Source organism: Megascapheus bottae, chromosome 10 (genome assembly GCF_031878675.1).
Source record: "Megascapheus bottae isolate mThoBot1 chromosome 10, mThoBot2.hap1, whole genome shotgun sequence".
Classification (NCBI taxonomy): Eukaryota; Metazoa; Chordata; class Mammalia; order Rodentia; family Geomyidae; genus Megascapheus; species Megascapheus bottae.
In genome coordinates this window covers 44,778,434-44,801,362 of record NC_143518.1, presented here as the reverse complement: position 1 = coordinate 44,801,362, position 22,929 = coordinate 44,778,434, and the positions used below count along the sequence as shown (strand labels likewise).

The 22,929-nt window shown below is 42.0% G+C and overlaps 1 protein-coding gene across 1 annotated transcript; it reads left to right on the top strand.

Moving 5' to 3' along the window:
- The first annotated feature begins 13,791 nt into the window (after positions 1-13,791).
- On the top strand, positions 13,792-22,175 carry C10H1orf115 (chromosome 10 C1orf115 homolog). The gene is made up of 2 exons (XM_090341166.1): positions 13,792-14,167; positions 21,636-22,175. The coding sequence occupies exons 1-2, from the start codon at positions 13,847-13,849 to the stop codon at positions 21,753-21,755; spliced, it is 441 nt and encodes a 146-aa protein (XP_090197292.1). The 5' UTR covers positions 13,792-13,846; the 3' UTR covers positions 21,756-22,175.
- Positions 22,176-22,929: the final 754 nt, after the last annotated feature.

Here is a 22,929-nt window from a genome sequence, read left to right as displayed (position 1 = left end):
TTATTCTTTTGAAGCCTTAAAAGGATTCTAAGTATGTTTGCATGAATAACCAGCGTCTGTGGAAATACTATTTCATAGAACATTCCTTACATCCAAATAACTTTTGTAGAATATGAGGCACCTAGCACCATAACAGGTCCCATCTGCAAACTCAACAAAGAAAAATACTAAGATACACTCTAGAACTTTGATCCAATAATATTCTACCCGGTAGAATTTAATTTAAAACTTTTAAAAGGCTTTATTATGAGGTGGTTTCCACCAGAAGAACCATTTTATAATGAGAACAATATAAAAATAATGTGATGTGTGAAGCATCAGTTTATTGTAGATTAGTGATTCTGTCAGTCTGCATAAAATAAGCTAGATAATCTCTGTGTATCAATATAGCTGTTAGGTCTTAAGGTATGTGATTTGTACCACTCCAAGATTTTGATCCATGTGGGAAGATAGACTAGAAACCTGTGCACAGTAATGCAAGTGCGTGAGGAAACCCAGACAACAGATGCTGTGGAAATATACCCCAGTGTTACAGGAAGCAGCCAGGTTCACATAAGTTAATAACTGATGATACCAACAATGATTGCAGCCTCAGCTTGGTCTTGGTGTATATTTAGAAGAGAGCAATATGTACTTAATGCATCAGTGTTAAAAAGTAATTCATTAATTGAGCAAATTTATTGAGATGAATGTACATCAGATCCTAAGTACCAATGAGAAAAATCTTTAATAGAAATTTCTAAGCTTGCTTAAAGCTAGAGTCAAGAAGATCTTTTTGCAGTTTATTAGTTCTAAAACTATATAAAATGGCACACAGAGAAGTGATTAACACAAGGTGAATAGGAGTATGTTTGAGAGGTAAAAATGAATCAGAACATGAATAAGATTTATGGACTGTAAAAAAAAAAAAAAAGATAAGTGGAGGCCTGGTGCCAGTGATTCACTTCAATAATCCTTGCTACTCAGGAGACTGAGACCTGAGAACTGTATTTCAAAGCTAGCACAGGCAGGCAAGTCCATTTGAGTGTTATCTCCAATCAACCACCCGAAAGCTGGAAATGGAGCTATGGCTTAAGTGGTAGATCACTAGCCTTGAGCATGAAAGCTCAGTGTCCCAGCCATAAGTTCAAGTCCTGGGACCAGCCTCTTCCCCCCTCACACACACACACACACCACTGGATGACAGGTAGCTTCCTGACATTGAATATTTTAACTTGTCGAGACTTCTCCTTTCCTATAACATAGAGTAATAAATACCAGACTTACCCTCTCACCTAAAACAATGAAAAGAACACACAAAATATATGCCATTACAGCATCATCAAATGAAAGCCATGTCTTCTAGATGTTGGATATCAGTCTATAGAGGACAATGGGTCCCATGATTGACACAGCTCTCTGTCTTGACAATATATACAGTGTGTGACCAAAAAGGAGAACCCGAGTGAAGTCTGGCTTTCTCCTTGTTAAAATCAATACTGAGAAACCTGGAAGGCTTGGGTATACAGGGCAGAATCATAGAGGGAAGAGGGCTGTATAGAAAGGTTATCCGAGGGGCCGGGAGTTTGGCCTAGTGGTAGATAGAGTGCTTGCCTAGCATGCACGAAGACCTGGCTTAGTTCCTCAGTACCACATACATAGCAAAAAGCCAGAAGTTATGCTGAGGCTCAAGTGGTAGAGTGCTAGCCTTGAGAAAAGTCCAAGGACAGTGCTCAGGCCCTGAGACCAAGCCCAGGACTGGCAAAAATGAAAGAAAGAAATAGAGAGAGAGAGAGAGAGAGAGAGAGAGAGAGAGAGAGAGAGAGAGAGAGAGAGAGAGAGAGAGAGAGAGAGAGAAAGAAAGAGAAAGAAAGGCAGGCAGGCTCTCCAGGGATCTTCAGAGATCCATGTGTGCATGGGGAAGACCTTGAGCCAAATGAAACACTTGAAATATTACAATAACCATCAGAACTCCTGCAAAAGTAATGCCTGTTCCAACCAGAAAACCTCAGGAACCATGGGCCAGTGGGGATACAACTGGGAAGTTTGCCTCACTCATGGCAATGCAGTAGCCCTTCCCTTCATTCTTTTATTCTGCTTAACAAAGCAGTATCAAGGAATATTAATGTGTCTAAATAACTTCATGTGCCAGAACAAAGCTGAAGAACATTTGTAAGAATACAAATGTACTTTAGAACGAGGCAACATTAGGCATATGCCACTTCTACGGGAGATTAGTCTACATACAAATATGCAAGAAAATGCAAGCCATAGTGGGGGAGCAGCAAATTTACACCAACCCAGAAATGACAGCTGTGATAAAGTTAATAGATATGGTCAAACAATTATGACCACATGTTCACCAAGAGGAACGAAGGCGTTAAGTGGAGAAGTGGGTGGTATGCAAAGCAAATCAGACATCTAGAAAAGATATTTTAGTTTCTGAAAGAACATACTGGATGGAATTTGAAGCAGAAGTAAACAATGGTATACCCATTTCTACCCACTACCCAAAGTGAAATAGGAAGAAACAGCTGGAACAAATGAGGATCTAACCTCAACCTAACCCATGCGTACAGTCCCTAAGGAAATCATTTGAAGATGTAATGGCAGAAGTTTTCAAAATTTTGCTGGAAACAATAAGCCCACAGAAGCAAACACCAGTGAAGGAGCAAATACCACTTTTTAAAGGTTGCTCTAAAGTCATGTTTAAAATAGAACCAGAGGAAAGGGTAACAGAAGAACACAAATAAGAATACCAATCAACTTCTTGTCAAGAACAATGCTATCCAGAAAAAGAATCTCAAAAACAAAACTGTCCTATCAGAATTCTATATACTCTTGAGTTTATCATCAGCACACTTATAAGACTTGCACACTTACCACAAATATTAAATCTTCCAAGCAGAAGGAAAAAAAATCCCAGGTGGAAATCTGCATCTACTCAATAAAACTATTTTTCTAGTAAAAATGATATTGTGAAATTTCTAACATATAAAAGTGAAATGTGTGCCAGGAATTTGGCCTAGTGGTTAAAGTGCTTGCCTAGCATACACGAAGACCCGGGTTCAATTCCTTGGTACCACATACATACAAAAAAGCCGGAAGTGGTGCTGAGGCTCAAGCGGTAGAGCTCTAGCCTTGAGAAAGTCCAAGGACAGTGCTCAGGCCTTGAGCTCAAGCCCAGGACTGGCAATAAATAAATAAATAAATAATTTTAAAAAAAGTGAAATGTGTGGCAAAAATAGCACAAAAGCTGAATTGATTTTGCAACATCTATACCATGTGTACTGTGGTTTAATATTTTAAGATGGATGACAAGTTAGAAGTATAATACGATCTTAAACCATTCTTAAAAATGCACAAATTGCAGCTAGTGAGCCAACAGGATAAAATGAAATATTTTAAAAATAATTATCTTTGGATTCCATTTATATAAAAAGCTTGTGAGCAGCTAAAGAGAGAACAATGAGATAGCCTACAGAATGGGAGGGAATATTTGCAAATTACTTATCTCCAATATCCAAAACACATAAGAAATTCAAATGATAGATAACAACTCAAACTCAAAATGGGCAAGGGATTTAAATAGGCTTTTTTCCGAAAAGAAAGTATTCATATGGTTTATAAGTAGTACATGAAAAGCAAAAGTATATTCACCATTACTAATCAGGGAAATGAAATTAAAAACAAAATAAATCTTTATGAGCACTGTCAAAAAGATAAGTGTTGCCAGGCACCACAGGCCTATAATTCTAGCTATTTAGAAGGCTGAGATCTGAGGCTCACTGTTTGAAGCCAGCCCAGACAGAGACGTCCTTCTAAGTAACCACCAGAAAACTGGAAATGGAGCTGTGGCTCAAAATGGTAGAAAGCTAGTCTTGAGAAAAAAAAAAAAAAAGAGCTCAGGGACAGTGTCCAGGTCCTGAGTTCAGGCCTCATAACTGATGAAGAAAATAAGAACAACAAAAAAGATACGTGTTTTTTTTTTTTTAAGTCAGAAGATAACCAGTGTTAGGAAGGAAGTGGAAAAAATGAAACCCTTGTAAATTGTTCGTGTGATGAGAATTCGTTCAGTGCTATGGAAAGCAGGTAGATTTCTCCAAAAAATTAAAGCTGCTATATTAATCCCACTAATGTGTCTGTCTCCAAGGGAGATAAAGTCAAGGAGATACCAGCATTCCATACTCATTTTTGTAACATTATTTACAAAGGCCAAGATGTAGAATCAATTTATGTGTGCATCGACATGCTTACATAACAGAAAATGTGGCACATAGACAAAACAATACTATTCTTTTAAAAAAAAAAAAGTAACTCATATTACTTGTCATACCTGGATGAATTTGGGGGACATTATGTTAAGTGATAGAAACTTGACATGTTATCTCCTAGAAACAAAGTCAAAAATAGTTACCAGAGGCTGGCTAGCAGCAGGGGTTGGGAAGAACAGTAAATTATAGTTATAGCTCAAGGGATCAATTTTACATAATGAACTTTGGATAATTGTTTAACAATACTACGTTGTATACTTGGACATGGCTCAGGGAGTAGATTTTAAGTGTTCTCACCGTACAAAAGAAGTATGGTGACATGTATGGTAAATAGATTGAGGTTAGCCTTTGTACAATGTTACACCGTAAACTATAGATGTGTGCAATTTTTACTGGTCAATTTAAAATTGAACAAGAAGTCTTTCAAATATAGCAAAAATAAATAGAAAAAGGAACACATGAGAAAATAGAAAACAAAGTGGCAATTTTAAACCCACCCGTATCAGAATGAGACGTCAAAAAACCTCAGTGCAAAAATTGCAGTTGTGGCCCGGAGTTTGACCTAGTGGTAGAGTGCCTGCCTAGAAAGCATGAAGAACTGGGCTCGGTTCTGCGGTAACACATACATAGAAAAAGCCAGAAATAGTACTGTGGCTCAAGTAGTAGAGCTCTAACCTTGAGAAAGCCCAAGACTGTGCTCAGACCCTGAGCTTAAGCCCCAGGACTGGCAAAAACAAAACAAAACAAAATCCTGCAATTATCAGATCTGATTTAAAAATAAAAATCCAGGCCCAGCTATATGCTACTCACAAGTATCCACGTAATATAAATAAGTGAAGAAGAAAATCAAAGAATAGTGAGTTAACTAGCTTATAGGTAAAATAAGCTTATTTTCAATGAACTCATAAAATCACAGGTTACAGATGATCAGACACATATATATATATATATATATATCCTATTTAACAAATATCTCCAATATTTAACAGACTGTAGTTTGGTGAAGTGAGGAGCAGAAGATCCTAAATGAAATATTCGATAGCTGAGCCAGAGGTTCATGCCTGTCATTCTAGCTACTCTGCAGATTGAGATCCGAGGATTACTGTTTAAAGCCAGCTGTGAATCAAAGTCCCCCTGAGACTCTTACCTCCAATTAATCATTCAAAAACTGGAAGTGGGGGCCGGGAGTTTGGCCTAGTGGTAGAGTGCTTGCCTAGCATGCATGAAGACCCGGGTTCGATTCCTTGGTACCACATACGTAGAAAAAGCCAGAAGTGGTGCTGAGGCTCAAGTGGTAGAGTTCTAGCCTTGAGAAAAATCCAAGGAAGTGCTCAGGCCCTGAGCTTAATTAAGCCCAGGACTGGCAAAAAAAAAAACAAAAACGAAGTGGTGCTATAGCTCAGGTGGTAGAGTGCTAGTCTGAGTACAAAGAGGCTCTCAAGGACAGCTCCCAGGCCCTGAGTTCAGGCCCCACAACTGACAAAATAAGAAAATGTCCTATAGACTAGAGATTGTAACTGGGTGATGAGAGGTTGCACGTGAAGGCAGATTTGGATGTTATCAGCAAAGATGTGTGATTGTCAATTCAGAACAGGATCAGTAACAGAAATAAAGAATATATGGTTTGTGGGTGCCATGGCTTTTGCCTGTAATCTTAGCTATTTAGGAGACTGAGATCTGAGGATCACAGTTCAAAGCCAACCTGGGTACTAAAATCCATAAGACTTTTTTTTTTTTTTTTGCCAGTCCTGGGCTTGAGCTCAGGGCCTGAGCACTGTCCTTGGTCTTTCTCAAGGCTAGACCTCTACCACTTGAGCCGCAGCACCACTTCTGGCTTTTTTCTATGTATGTGGTACCGAGGAATCAAATCCCGGTCTTCGTGCATGCTAGGCAAGCACTCTACCACTAGGCCAAACTCCCGGCCTCCATGAGACTTTTATCTCCAAATGACAACCAGAAAACTGGAAGTGAACCATCATATTTGCATTTGCTATATATGTTAAAGAATACCATAATACATCTTCATGAGTATAAAGCAAACAACTTGTGGAAGAGGATATTTGATGAAAATTATATGAAAAATCTAGTACATACTGGATAGTTGGCAATAAATCTAAAACCACATTTGAAGCTATGGAATATCCCATATGCATTATATTATATTATGTCTTAATTTTTTTGACCTAGATAATTATATAAAGTACTACAATTTGGTCACTGCATTTATATATTCCTATAAAATTTACTATCTCACTCAACTTATACTTGGTGGTTTAATGGTAATATATTTGAAATATAGACAAGGTTGAAGGAAATAGTTCTTCAATCTTGATCATTAATTTTCTAAACTATTCTTTTTATATTTTAGTGATATTTTCTTTGAACATATGAAGTTCTGAACATCTGACTGAGAATTAGTCTTTATTTAATATTGAGGTAAGTCATATTTTGATTTTGATGCTGTTATATAGTATACTTTTAAAAATCACTTCTTTTGTGTTTGTGATAGATTCTTAATTATATTGTTTTATTATTATATTCTTAATTATTATAAAAATAATTCCTAATAGGTAGTATCCCAATCATATCTTTTTATATATAAACAAAGCCAATTGTCATTCCTTATAGATTCTTAACATATTACATTACTAACCTAACCAGATGCTAGTGGCTCATGTCTGTAATCCTAGCTACTTGAGAGGCTAAGGATTATGGTTTAAATCTAGACCAGGCAGAAAAGTCCATGAGACTCTTATCTACAATTAACCAGCAAAGAGCTGAAAGTGTTGCTATGGCTCAAGTGGTAGAATACTAGCCTTGAGCAAAAGAACTAAGTGACAGCGCCAAGTCCTGAGTTCCAGCCCCAATACACACACACACACACACACACACACACACACACACACACACACACACGAAATTTGAGTAATCGTTGACTTTTTTCTTGATACCATTAATAATTACTTTTCATGAGCCATTCTGAAGTCAGATATCTATGTATCCATGGTAAACAAATTTTTCAATTCCAACAGTAATTTCTGCAGATGATTCCTCATGTCTAAATAAACGGAAGATAAACTTGTTGAAGAATCAAAATGCCAATGATTCAATGGACTCTTATTATGCTAGGTTTCCAAATCCTGATCATGTTGTTGCTGTTACAATAATAACTAAGTACTCACAAGGCACAGAGCAGACCTTAGTCCCAAAGCACTCCCTTGCTTTTCCCCATTTCTCTTTACTAGCTCCATCCTGCAAAGCACAAGAAATGTGGACAAGCTATCAACTTGCATGCATTTCATTCAACTGGGAATGAGTTTTACTACATCTATTATCATTTGACTAGCTTTCACATTTTAATCTTTGCCAAATGTTCAGATGAAAGCTAAATTCCCTTTCCATGATGTTAACAGAAATAAGAAGAGGAAAAAGGAACAAAAGATATCTGCTAGGATGTTTTCTTAGTAAATCTACACTAGTTGGTAATAGTTACCTTATGTTTTCTATCTTAAGTTCCCAGGTCAGTTGAAGGGTTTTTTTGTTTGTTTTGTTTTGTTTTTTGTTTTTTTGTTGGTCATGGGGCTTCAACTCTGGGCCTGGGCCTTGTCCCTGAGCTCTTCAGCTCAAGGCTAGTGAGAGCCACAGCATCACTTCCCATTTTCTGGAGATTAAATGAAGGTAAGAGTCTTTCATGCCTGTGCTGGCTTTGAGTTGGGACTCTCAGATCTCAGCTTCCTGGGTAGCTCGAATTACAGGTGTGAGCCACCTATGTGTAGCTGAAAGACCTTTCTAGAATCAATTTGTACTTGTTTTGATAGTCATTTGGTGCCTTATTTGACTCAGTTTCTCTAAGTACACTTAACCATAATTAAGGGGGAAATGATAGAACTCAAATTCTCTGGAGCAGTACTCTTCCCCAAGGAAAAGAGATTTTTTTTCTTTTTCCATTTCCTTCCTTCCTTCTTTCCCTCCTTCCCTCCTTCCCTCCTTCCCTTCCCTTCCTTCTTTCCTTTCTCCCTCCTTCCCTCCCTTCCCTCCTTTCTTTTGAAATATTGAGGACTGAACTCAGGACATGGCACTATGGAACTTGTTGGACAGCTCCTCTACCGTACGAGTCACACCTTGGCCTCTTTCTCGTTTGTTTTATTATTTTACAGATAGGGTCTCTCTTTCGCCCAGGACCAGCCTCAGACCTCAATCTTCCTTCATTCGCTTTCTTTGTAGCTAAGTCTATTATTAACCATCATCTCTGGCTTGTTTATTAGATCTTCTAATTTTGTGCCTGACTATCCTCCATGGCACTCTTCCTGTAGTTGAGTAGCTGGGTAGCTGAGATTACAAGTGTGAGCTATCACACCTAGCTCTAAATATGCATCTGATTACCTCCTTTTATCTTCCCTTTGCGGTGGACTGATTTGGAGAAAGCCAACTTGGCATCAGAAATTCTTGGAGATGGCATTTCTGTGTCATTGGCATCAATATGTCTTTGTTCTCTTTAGGAAAAGTGTCCCTCTTTTTTCACTTTCCTTTTGCTATCTTACAGCTCTTTTTCTGTTAAATAATAATCCTTTTAAACAAATAAACTCCAAATGTGATATTTTAAACTGTAAATGTATTCTTTTGATCATTTGAAAATTAAATGGCCTCAAAATAGGAATCAAGCAATCCTATTTTATTTTCCATCAACCATTTGTTAAGAGAGCTAAAGATTAAACCAATCCAAATGCTTTTGCTTTCAATGTTAGAACAGCATAGGATATAATATATAATAGGATGTAAATATATAATACTGTTCACTATAGGAATTTGACTTAACTATGGAAAGAAATGTGTGCAGACCAAGGAATTGGTTTTGGGTTTTTTTAATGTGTATACTTTTTGTTCTCAGAATCTTACATACTGAGGAGGCTTGAGAAACCATTTTATTCACAGTCTCATTTCTGGAAAATGGATTGAAAAGTCAGGTGTGATCACATACCTCTATAATCCCAGCCACTCCAGAAGTAAAGGCTTGGAGCAGAGGTAATGAGGCCCTATGTCAAAAAAAAAAAAATAGATTGGGTGCAAGTGGCAAAATAAGGCCCTGGTTGAAATCCTCAGAATCACAAAAAAAGAAGGAAGGAGGCAGGTAAAAAAGGGGAGAAGAGGAAAGGGGGAAGAAGCGGGAGAGAAAAGGACAGGAGAGGAAAAAGGAAGAAAAAAAGGAGAGGAGAGGAGAGGAAATTCACCCAAACATGTTGTAAGCAGGTTACTCTAAAGTCTTATCTGGCAAGAGCCTAGCCTTGGATCTTGAATCCAGCTCACTATGCTACTTGAGGTTTCCAAAATCCCCCCACAACCAACAACCATGAGCACACTGTTTTCTGTAGACCAACTTTAGAAAGACTTGTCACATCACTCTGCATCTAATAATTCACCAAAGATTCTGCTTGGTGAGAGATAACCCCAATCCAAAGCATAGAAATGCCTGAGCATTTCTTTTCAACTTTGTGACACATTGCTGGTTGCTGTTTTCTGTAATTACCAGACAGTACCCCTAGAGGTCAGGGCAAATCCCTGCCCAATCTATATTTTGTGTCCTACCACCCCTGTAATTTAAAATTGTGGGACTGTTTGTACAGCAGGTACCCCAAAGCTTTCCCTGAAGTTTTTGGCTTCAGGACCCACGCTATCTTAGACTTAACAAAAAACAAAACAAAACATTATTCTTGCCTACTAATGAATATGAGGTTGACTTTCTCCCTTGCTTTACTATTTCGGACTTGGCAACTTTTTTTTATTCACTTGCATTAACTTTCCATCTGGCTACAAAGAGACTTTTATCCATTACATTGAATCTCTTGTATGCAAAGGTAATGCTTTTATAACATTCTTAGAACTTCATATTCTACATTCTTTTCATATTCTGTGAGCTTAGCAAGGTCAAAAGCCTTGAGAATGCTAAAAAAATAAGTCTTTTCTAGCTATCTTATTTTTTAATATCATACTTTTTCTCAGAATACTCTTATGAGCTCATGGATTTTCACTGACATTATTCAGTTCAATTCTTCATAATCAGTAATTTTACTTTTTGTTGACCCAAAAGTCAAATTTTAGCCAAAAGAACCATTTAACTGGCTCACAATACTATTTTGACAGATTCGACCAAAAAAAGCACAAAACCTTGGTCTTTGTTATCTGGCACCAGAATACCTTGAACTGATCTTGAACATTCTTGAACCCAGAAGTACCATCATCTAAGTTTCCAATTTCTTGATTTTTTTTTTCAGAGAAAACTGATTAACTAGAGAGCCAAGTGTATGTGGCACTATGTAGTTCTTGCATGATTTCGTGTGGCTGGGATATGTGTGTGTCTGAGCGCAAGTGTGTGTGTGTGTGTGTGTGTGTGTGTGTATGTTAGGATGACATTCTGTGGGCATGGGAGAATGCATAGTAATGCAGGGTTTCCAGGGTTTTTTGTTGTTGCTTTTGATTATTTGTGGGGCTTGAACTCTGGACCTGGACAATGGCCCTGAGCTCTTCAGCTCAAGGCTACTACCCTACCCCTTGACCCACAGCACTACACCCAGTTTTCTGGTGATTAATTGGAGATGAGTCTCATGAACTTTTTAGTGCCCCAGCTGGCTTTGAACCTCAGATTTCTGCCTTCTAAGTAGCTAGGATTACAGGTGTGAGCCACCATGCCTGGCTAGGATTTCCATGTTTTTGTCAGAGATATTTTAGCCCATAAAAATCATAATTCTGACCTTCTTTCTCTACATGTATATTTCTCAACTCTCAATGCTCATTTGAAATCTTAAGTGGCCTTAAGTAAAGGCAATTAAATAAGATCCATTTGTGACTTCACTAAATTATTAAAGAATGATTCTAAATGTTAGATATGGTGCCATACAGCTTACTTTACAGACTCCCAAGTCTGCCTGGTGCAGAATGTTACAAAGGACTTTTCTATCTGGAGACAGCACAAAGAGCAAATCATGTTCTACAGGGGTGACAGGCCGTGGTGCACACCAGGAAGCCTCCTGCACAGGATTCCAAACACTCACCCTTCATGAGAGAGCCCCACGCTGATTCAAGTTGCCCTTTTGGGTGCAGAAGGGAAGTTAGTGGGCTTACCTGGCACTTACTGCCTTTTCTTGGATGATGAAAATCAGGCAAGCTTATAGTTTCATTGTGAGCTGGCAGGATAGGCTGAAATCTGGGGAAAAAAAACACGCAATGAAAAAAACTAAATCGTGGAGCCCTGAGGTGCTTGTTTTAACACCTGCTCCCCCACCCTCACCCCTGCAAGTTAGCTAAAAGACTGCAGGAGAGCAGTAGGAAAGCAGAAAACCTGGGAGTGCCAGACTCTACAAGTGAACCAAAACCCTGCCACTTGCCCCTTTCCCTCCCACATCAGAGAACTACAAGGGCCTTCAGACCTCGATGATGGTCCGGAAGTTTGCAAGCTTGGCAGATGAGGTGAAGGCTGCCCCAAAGTGGTCACCGGTACAACCACTAGGTTAGGTTAGGGCACAGGAAGTGGGGGAGGGGACCCACAGTATAGCTGAAGGAAGGACTTAGTTCTCCAGAGGAAAGACAAGACATAAATTTTCTAATTCTTCAGCTTCCACAGGGAACACTCCATGGAAGAGACTTGATCTGGCTGTGTGTAGCAAATTCCATTTTAACTTCATTCTTGTATTTGCACTGTATTCACCTCAACTCTTTCTCCTTTATTTTGGTGCACAAATCCAAACCTCCGGGTGAAAAATTTACTCCTGGTGAAATGCCAAATTCTGCCTAAACGACGGGACCCATATGGTTGCCACAGGTACAAATTTTAAGGAAAATGTAAAGGCAAATGTAAAATTCATCCTAATTCTTATGCCATTGATTTTGATCATTGTTTGAACTACAGGGTATTTTACTATAGGAGGTATTATATCAAAAATAACCTTTGGAAGGAATTTTTAGGGCTACAGTGTGGCTTAAGTGGTAGATCAGCTGCCCAGTAAGGCCCTGAGTTAAAACCCCAGTAACCCCCCCAAAAAAAACCAAATGAATAAAGGGATTTTTTTGTTTGTTTGCTTGCTTATTTGTTTTTGTGCCCATATTAGCTGGAACTCAAGGCCTGGGTGCTCTCCCTGAGCTTTTTCACTCAAGGCTAATGTTCTACTACTTGAGCCATAGCTCTCTTTACAGCTTATTGTTGCTTAATTGGAGATCAAAGTCTCAGGACTTTTCCTACCCACTTCTAGTATCAAGCATTCCTCAGCTCCCAGCCTCTTGAGTAGCCAGGATTAGAATCATGAGCCACCACTGTCTGGTTTTGAGCAGTAGTTTCTATAGACAAAAACATATTTTAGACCCACAGTCAGGCCACCTTTTCTCCCGCTTGATAAGTATCCAAGTAGCCTGGGTGTCTTGGAGGCTCATTTAGCACAAAGAAAAGGGGATACAGAGCCTCTGCTTTAAAAATAGTACTTGCTGTGAGCAGGAGAAAATGAGTGTTTAAAAAGAAATGTACTCATTACTTTACTTATATAACTAACCCTCCTGTTTATCATCTTTACAATGAATTTTTATGCCAGTCCTGGGGCTTGAACTCGGGGCCTGGGCCCTGTCCTCAAGCTTTCTCAAGGCTAGTGCTCTACCACTTGAGCCACAGCACCACTTTCAGCTTTTTCTATGTGATACCAAGGAATCAAACCCAGGGTTTTATGCATGCAAGGAGAGCACTCTACCACCAGGCCACACTCCTGGCCCCTACAATGAATCTTTTTAAATTGTATTTTATTGTCAGGATAATGTAGAGAGGGGTTACAGTTACATTCATCATGTAATAGGTATATTAATTCTTGAACCTTGATACCCCCTCTCATGTTTTTGTCCCCCTTTGTCTCCCCCCAACCTCCTCCCAAACATCTCTGAATTTTTTTTAAAGTCGTTGCTGTAGAAAAGTTACTCAAGTTACCTTTTTAACTTTTTAAAGCCAATTTACATATGATTTTAAACCAGCTACAAAACTGATAAAATTTTACAATCCACGTATGAGGATTACCTTTCGCCGAATTTAATTCTCTTCAATAATTAAGCAACTTTAACTTAATGTTTGTCTTATTTACTGTTTGTCTTCCTTTCACTCCTCCCCATCCCAGTAGATTTACTGCCTTTTCACTATGTGCCTCTGCTATGATACACTGCCTCATATTCTGAACATTTCCTAGAACAATATGGACTTACTTCGAATTTCATATATAATATATTAAAATATATAATATAATATATATGGAATATTATATATATATATATCCACGTTGTTCTCAGTACTGCTGAGAACCACGGTGCCCTGTGCTGGGCGAGTGTTCTGCATCCTTCCAGCCAACAGGTGGGATGCTGGGGCCTGGGTGTGGGGGGACGCGGTGTCTGTGGGGTGGGGGTGGGGGAACTGAGGCCAGGCGACGGTGGGGTCGCCGCCATCCCAGACCCCACGGCCAGGGGGCGCTGTCGCCACATCTCCCCCGCCCCCTCCCCCTAGGACTGGCCGGGGCGGGCGCAGAGCAAAGGTTGGCGTCGTCTCGCTACCACCTTCTCCAGTGGAGCGGGGCATCATGACGGTGGGAGCCAAGCTCCGAAGCAAGGCGGCGAGCAGCCTCCCGCTCCGGGGGCCCCTGGGGCGAGTGCGGGCCGAGGGGGACGAGGAGGCGGAGGCCATCGTGGAGCACCTGGAGTGCGAGGTGGAGGAGGAGGAGGAGGCGGTGGACGGGGCGCCTGGGGCGCACGGGCGGCGGCGGCGCGCGGGGTCCCGCGGCGGGGCGCGGAGGGTGCACCTGGCCGCGCTGCCCGAGCGCTACGAGCCGCTGGAGGAGCCGGCACCCGCCGCCGACAAGCCCAAGAAGAGATACCGGCGGAAGCTGAAGAAGTACGGCAAGGTAGGAGGGGGGCTTTTGCCCGGGTGAGGGGCTGGGCTTGGAGGCCTCTGCCGCGCGTGGAGAGCCGGAGGGGATCGCGGGGGGCTGGCGGTGCGTGGAGGAACTGGAACCCAGGACCGCCGCCTCGCCTGGATGTCCCGCTAGCTGAGCCCTGATGCCTGGGTTTGTCCTCCCACTTCGTTCCGTGCCTAGGCACCTGTTGGGTCTCCTTTTCTTTGCTGGAGCCATTTACCTTGGACCAGGGGAGCCCATGGGGAAGGCGAAAGGAAGGAAGACTGTGGACTAGAATGACCAATCTCCTTCCCAGATTGGGAGCCCAAAGACCTGGAAGAAGTAGACCCTGCTGCTACCCCGTTCCTTCAACCTAGACAAGGCCACGAGGAAAACCAGCAAAAACCCACCGCGTTGTATCCTGCCATGGCCCCAACTGACTTAGTGTCCAGTCCTTTGTGAACTTCACACAACCTGCAGCCACTTCGTCTTCCTTCTGGCTGCTAAGGGTTATCGTTCTCTTGAACACTATCTCAGCAGCTTTGGGAATAGATCCGAAGCTGGCAGTGGTGAAATTCCTTAGTAGAAAACACTCCATTGGAGCCAGGAGGCAGTGGCTCACTCATGTAATCCTAGGAACTCAGAAAGGCTGAGATCTGAAGATCAAAATTCAATGTCAGCCCAGGCAAGAAAGTCTGTGAGACTCTTATCTCCTGTTAGCCACCAAAAACTCTGGAAATGGAGCTATGATTCAAGTGGAAGTGAGTAAAAAAGCCAAGGGACAGTGACCAGACCCTGAGTTCAAGTCCTGGTAGTGGAAAAAGAAAAGCAACTCTCACTTGAGACTTGAATGATTAAGGTCATTCCTGAACTAATCATCTTTCTTCCTTGTCTGAATAGAGCACAGCGTAGCCAGCCCTTGCCTTTCCACTGGTAAGCTGATGATGTCCAAACCCCAGTCAAGAGGCTGGTTCAAGAACCTGCTGGAGTACTCAATCTGTATGGGGCTTTGTGTAGGCACTAGAGATGCAAAAAACCCCAAATGCTTAGCAGCCCTAATCTAGAAACTCTAGAGTCTGCTGGAGACAAGACATAAGAAGTAGGGAATCCACTGTGGGGCCTCATGGGGCAGAGGTCAGCAGATGAATCCTCCAGGATAGGATGTAAAATCAGGGAAGACTTCACAGAATGGCATGAACACTAGACACACAAAAGCTGAGATTTCACCACATAAAGACAGGCAGTGCTGCCTACTCCTGTACTTTCAGCTACTGTAGAAAATCAGAAAGAGAGAGGGGAGAAGAGAGAGAGAGAGAGAGAGAGAGAGAGAGAGAGAGAGAGAGAGAGAGAGAGAGAGAGAGAGAGAGATCCAAGAGATAACAATGTACAATGAAGCACCCATAGCTGCTAGAATGAATACTCCAAAAAAAAAAAATCAATGCTGGATATAGATGGTTCACATCTAATCTGAGCTACTTAAGAAGCTAACACTTGAAGGATTGAGATTCAAAGCCAGCCTGGGCAGAAAAATTTCAGAGATACACTCTTCAATCAATAGCAAAATGCAAGACTGGAGGCATGGCTCAAGTGGTAATACACCAGCCATGAACACACACACACACACACACACACACACACACACACACGTTAAGCAAGCAAGCATAAAATAACTGTGGAGAAGTTTGAGCCCTTGTAACAAATAGAAATGTAAAATGATATAATTGTTGTGAAAAATAATTTGGATTTTTCTTGAAAAATTAGACATGGAATTAATGTATGATCCAACAGTTCATTATACAACTGGGCATATACCCAAAAGAGCTGAATGAGATATTCAAATATTTATGCACACGTGTTCATGCAATCGTTACTTACAAATAGCCGAAAGGTGAAAATAACCCAAAGGCTTACAGTAAATGAATGAATAAACAAAAATATGCCATATAAATACAATGGAATGTGATGTGGCCATAAGAAAACAAAGTACTAATTATATATGCTACTGAATTGTTGAGGCAGAGCCACAAGTTATACACAGTAAACTTTACTTGTGTGATTCTAGTGATAAAATACCCAGACTAGGTAAAGCAGAACACAGATTGGGATGGGGGTAGGGAGTGAATGGGGAATAGAGATTAATTGCTGAATGAGGCATGTGGTTTCCTTTGGGAAAAGGTGACAATGTTTTGGAAGCCATGGCCGTGGCACAACATTATAAATACCTGAAATGCCACTGAATTGTCCACTCGAAAATAGTTGGGTTTGTCTTACATGAATTTTGCCTGAACTAGAGCAGTAAGAGATCTTAAAAGATGGACAAGGTATGTCATCAGAGATGAAAGGCATAAAGAAATTGGCTTGGGTAAGTTCTAGAGTAGCATACAAGCTCAAAGACCTAGGACCCAGGCAAGAGCCATTTCCATGTGGAGTCAAAAAAGTGACTTCAGGTCCCATCCCTCAGAGCCCACTGGGCACCAGGCTGGAGCAAGGAGAAGGGAACGGCAGCCTCTTTGTGGGGAAAGGCCATGAGAACAGTCAAAGCTCAGCTAGAAAGTGGAAGATGATTTTTCCTGCTTTACTCACCAGGTGAACTTTCATCCTTTTTCTACGTTTAAAATAATGGTTTTTCTTATGTTTTTTTATCACTGTCCATTTATTTTACAAGGGGGTTGTGTTTTTGACAACTCCATATATGCACACAATGGACCTCCTCCATCATCTCCCCCTAACCCTCCAAGCAATCTCAACTAGCTCCAGTGTTCCATTTTCACTCAGGTATGTCATTCACTGGTCGTGGTGGTGGTGGTGATCATGGGGCTTGAACTTGAGACCGAGTTGCTGTCCCTTAGCTTTTCTGCTCCAAGCTAGCACTCTACCAGTTTGAGCCAGAGTGCCACTTTGGTTTCTGGTGGTTAATTGCAGATAAGAGTCTCATGGACTTTCCTGTGTGGCTGGCTTTGAATGGAGATCCTCACATCTCAACCTCCTAAGTAGCTAAGATTACAAACATAATCCTAGCCACCGCCATCTGGGAAGTATGTAAAATATTTTGACCCCACTTTCACCCATCTTCAGAAATTTTATCTTCCTTGAACTCAGTGGACTAAGGAGGGAACCTGCAAGCAGTCCACATTTTAAGGAATGTGTTTTCTTGTCATTCCCATTACTGTTAACTTCCTAGATCCTGCCTCTCCCCTGCCCCCAAGCCAATTCCTGCCTCTGCTTAAGTAAAAGACTTTGCCTTTGTGCCAGGAGAGAGGAGGGTACATTCTCTGCTGGTCTCATCCCGAGGTTAACCTTAAACTGAGGTGGTTCAGCCCTCTGGAAGCCTGTGTGCCCAGGACTCTTGGAGAAGATCCAGGTTCCCAGCAGGCTTTGAAGTAATGATAACAGCATTCCTATGCCATATGTGATATTGTCCAAATGCTCCTTACTGGGCACCAGAGAAAGGAAAGAACACACATTTGCTGTGTATCCCTCAGGGTGCAGGCATCCTGCTTTCGTACTTTATGTGCCATGCTTCCGGATCCTCTCACAACCTTGGGAAGTTGTGAGTAACCTGTTGTACAATGAAGGAAGCTGTTCAAGGCCACAAAGCTAGAGATCAGAGAGTTTGGAGGGAGGGATGGAGAGAGGGAGGGGAGAGGGAGGGAAGCAGCCTGGCCTGGGCCCTTTCCTTGCGGAGCTGCAGAGCTGGGTATCAGAAGGAAGCCCAGCATTCCTCAGAATTTAACTTAAAATAAGTCATTTCTCCAGGCACCCTGAGAGCCACAGAGCAGACAGTAATTAAAATTTTGCTAATCATACAACCAAGACAGTTGGAGAGGGGAAGAGGAAGGTGTGAATAACTGTTAGAAATATCCCCATGTTTGGGCTGAGGTGTAGTTCGGTGGAAGAGCACTGCCTAGCATGGTGTGAAGACCTGGTTCAATTTCTAGCACTACAAAAAGAAAAAGGAAATTCCTGTATTCTCAGTACATACATGGGCATTGGAGCCAGACTAGCAGATACAAGGCTTGTTGTCCAGTTGCTCATAACCTGCGTGCTCTTTTTCTGCCTCAGTTTCTTCATGTAAAACACTGGATAATAATGAGATTGCAGTGAGAATAAATGATCCATGTTGAAGTCTTGGATCCTGGTGAGCTTCTGGAAAAGGTTCTGTCATGTGAGGCGATAGAAGAGAGCTCCGCTTTTCCTCCTGATCGGTGCTCACATGAATTCTAACTTAAAAAACAGACCACCCGCCCCAGGTGCTAGGTCCTGACCCCATTCACGGTGGAAGACTTGACTTCGGTATTCCAAAAAAGGCATCATGGTGGAAGGATGGTTTCCATTTTGAAACCGGAGAGGCAGTGCCATAGGACTGCATTACGTGGGCCTCGTTTAATATGAGGCAACCCTCAGAAAGCCTCACTCACGGTGTGAGCTCCGACACTTCACACAAGACATTAGGGCTTAAACCCAGACCTTGGACTGTTGTTTCTAGAGGCTCCAAGTGAGAATCAGTTTTTTGCTTTTTCCAGCTTTCTGGACAACCACCCCCTCCCCCGTTCTTCTGCTCCTTCTCTCTTTCCCTCTGCTTCCTGACCTTACATTGTTTTCCCTCCCACATCTCCTGCATCCCTCTTTATAAAAATACTCCACCCCCCAAAAAATAAAAATAAAAATACTCCACCTGGGCTGGAGATACGACTACCTGAGATCTACCTCTCATGCATGAGACCCTGGGTTCTATCCTGATTCTGTGAAGGAGATCAATCCTGGAGTAAATAACCCACGTATATCCTGTCTAATCACATTTTCAAAATCTCCTTTGCTCAGTAAGGTAACATAGTTATAGAATGAAGGCATGAGCATCTTAGGAAGGGGACATGATTCAGCTTTGAACACCCTTTCCTGTTCCTCTGACCCTCACATCTCTCTGTGAGATTAGTTTTAGTCAGATCAAAAAATCTCAATTAGGCTCCTCTGAACACACAGGTATTGCATCTCTCAGATCTATATTTGACAATGTTCAGCTTGTGAGTTCTTTTAGTAGATTCCTCCCCTCCCCAAAGAAAAATACCTGCAAATATGAAATGACAAGTAGCTTTTTCATTTTGTTTTTTAGTTATTAGTGTGAGAAACATAGATGTACAAATACCAAAATGGTTTGTGAGCACTCTCAAGCTATGAGCAGTTTGCTACAAAATAACATAAATACTGCTTTGGTTGAAGAAGGGAAACATAAGGTGGATTTGAAAGACAGGGGCTCCTCAGGGCGATGTCTTTGGGGTTGAGATTCCCCTCTACCTCTTACCAGTGGCATGATTTTTCTTTGGTTCACTGTCAGTTCTTGGTGCTTTGCTCTTGTTGAAGCCCAGTAGCCAAAGACCATGAAGACACACCAGGAGGGCTGGTGTATGCTGAAGGAATTGTAGGTTTCAGCAAGCCAAGATCTCTGTTAGAGAGGGAATATCTAAGTCTAAGCCAAAAACTAATCCATTCCAGGAAATACTTAAAGTCATTGTAAATAGAGAAGAAAAAACCTAAAGAAGGTTTAGGATGAGACAACCTAAAGAGAGGAAGAGGAGAGAACAGGACTGAAGGTCTCTTTACACTTTCAATGCCGGTAGAATCCAGTAAAGAAAGTTTAGACAAAGCTCCCTTTGAAGTAAGGGAAACCTAAAAATATGGACTCAAATTATTATCACTTCACAATTATTACCTCACAGTGTATCCAAAGCTGCTGAGAGGAGGTGGGGATGGGGATGGAACTGAAACTCACTCATTGGCTCAGGCAACGTGAAGGATAATGCTGGTGAAAGGAAGCCAGAGGCATGAGGGACTCACCACAAATGTCAAAAAATCACCCTTGGCTGACAGGTCCCTCTACTTCACTGTAGCACAGGTAAGGTAGGAGAAGCCAGGAAGGAGCTTATATGTCCAGATCCCTGACAACATGAGATTTTTACAGTGACAGAAGCAGTTGAGATCATTTAGTGTATGGAGATGGATGGGGATAGACAAGTGTGGAGGGGGAAAGTGTAAGGTTGTATTGAGAAAGGACAAGCCAGCTTAATAGACAGGTAGGTGGATTTGCCAGGCAGTAAGCCTTGTGATTGGGATCAATGTTAAAGTAAGCTTTGTGATTGGGATCAAGAATTTCAAATGGTTAGGGAAAATTCTAGGGTTGAGACAGGAAGTGTGTGAGAAAGAATTCTGGTTGGCTTACACAGGCATTGATTTCCCTGAGAATAATGAAATGGGGGACAGCAGGGCAGTCAGTATGAGTGGTTACTATGGCCTTTATTTCTCCTGTTGTAATTCACTTTGAGTTTCTTGGATGTCTCCTGTCCACCATCAGCTCTTAAAGAAAAGGAAGAAGCAGACACCAAGAAAGTGTTGTCCAATCCTTCCTTGCCCTCAACAAGTTTCTGGTATTTGTTCTGGAATCACAGGATTCAATACAGACAACATTTGGAGGATGGCAGAATATTTCAAGGGGGCAAATGTGTGGGTCCGACAGGAATGAGCCCTGGAGATAGAAGGAAGGCAAGATGGGCTTCCAGACAAGGAACATGAGGATAAATCAATCCAGCCTACCGAAGGCCCAGAAACTTTTAGCTGGAAGAATAGTTTGGGGTTAAAAAATAATAGTAGAGCGGGGTGCAGTGGCTCAGGTCTGTAATCCTAGCTACTTGAGAGGCTGAGATTTGAGGATCATGGTTCAAAGCCAGGCTGGGCACTAAAAAATCCATGAGACTCTTATCTCCAATTAACCACCAGAAAACTGGAAGTGGCACTGTGGCTTAAGGGGTATAGTGGTAGCCTTGAGCTGAAGAGCTCAAGGACAATGCCTAGGCCCAGAGTTCAAGTTCCACGACTGACAAAAATAAAAAAAAATAATAATAATAAATTGCCAGGCACCAGTGGCTCATGCCTATAATCCTAGCTAGTCAGAAGGCTGAGATTTGAGGATTGTGGTTCGAAGCCAGCCCAAGCAGAAAAGTCCCTCTGAGACTCTTCTCTCCAATTAACCACTCAAAAATTAGAAGCTGTGTCTCCAAGTGGTAGAGCACTAGCCCTGCACAAAAAGAGCTCAGGGACAGCGCCCACATCCTGAATTCAAGCCCCATGACTACCACCACCACCACTACCACCACCACGACCAATAATAATAATAATAATGATAATAATAATAAATTACTAATGGGCTTGGCTTTAAACTGGCAGCCTCACTGTTGTTTCTAAGAATGTCTCTGAAGACTTGGAAATACATTGTGCTTACAGCATTCTACAAAGAGGTGACCCCTCCTCAGAGCCTGCTGTGTTGTAATACAGACATAGGCTTGGACACGAGGGATGCCAAACACTGTGATGAGTGACCTTTCCCTGGGAGAAAGCGCTGTCCCCCAGTTGTGTCGCCATAACTTCAAGCAGGAATTGTTACCAAGTTGCTCAGCCTAATCTTTTGCCTTTCTCTCTCTGGAAACAGAACGTTGGGAAGGTCATCACCAAAGGCTGCCGCTACATCGTCATCGGCCTGCAAGGGTTCGCCGCAGCCTACTCTGCCCCGTTTGGAGTAGCCACCAGCGTGGTGTCCTTTGTGCGCTAACTGGAGTTCTTGTGGTCTTGTGGCTGGTGCCCTGAGAAATGACTGAAAGCCTCTGCTCTGGGGACAGTGGGAATCCAGGAGCATTTCAGACTTGGACTCACTGAAGAAGGGGAAAAAAAATATGTTTCTATGTTGCATTGCAGGGGTGTTAGGAATGAGCCGTCCCCATCCATCTACTGAGTTTCTCACTTCTCTTCATCCCAGGCCCACCCAGGGACCACCAGGTTTGACCATCCTGCAGTGAATTAGGCTGACATTATGTTTGGGATTAGGGCTACTTTGCTTCACATAAAGAGCCTTCCTGTGAGAGATGGAGACAGACATGTGACAGATTGAAAAAGCACAGGATGCAGTGTGGAGACTGGGAGGAGGACGTGATCTGGAGTTGTGGTAGTTTGCTAGATTGTCATGAAAAGATGTGTGTGCACAGCCCTGGGCTGCCTCACTGCTGAGAGCAGCAAAGAGGTTGTTCCTTTCTCCTTCCTCCACCACTCTTGTCACCAGGAGTTTAATTACAGGCCTGAGGAGAAGGAAGGAAGAAAAGCCTCTCTTTGAAAGCTATAATGCTTTGAAAGTGGTATTCACAGTTGTGTTAGACTGTTTAAAGTAGATAAAAGCATGTCATTTTCCCCAGCTCTGTATTAAAAAAAAAAAAGAAGAAATAAAAATGTAACAGGCTGTGAGAGGAGGAGGAAGGGTAAGTGCAGATGCAGGCTGCAGAGCTGGGACAGGTGATCTGAGGGGCTATAACTGGTCTGAGCCCAGTCTGATCCAGACAGACTGGACCTACCCTGCAAACAGCTGTGTGATTAGCTGGCCTTCGCAGCCTCTATGCAATGCTGACAAACTGCCAGGCCAACTCAGTGTAGTCAGAAGTGGGACACAGGAGGCGAGGGAGTGGACACAAAGCCTGGGAATCAAAGTATGGATTTAGAGAAGGAACCAGTAAGTCGGAGGCAGGTGCCGAGGAAGTAGAAGTCAGGCCAGAAAGACAATGGAGGAAAGCAATTGGAGTCCAGGAGCCAGGTCTGGATGGTGACAGCGGAGAATTTTAAGAGATCCAGCCATTCATTCCAGGTAGAGGCGGAGGGATGTGGAATGTCCAGATGCTTCATCTTCTCTGAGACCCGGGAGCTTGCATTGGTGACATTTCTAGCATCCTTTCCTTCTCTGC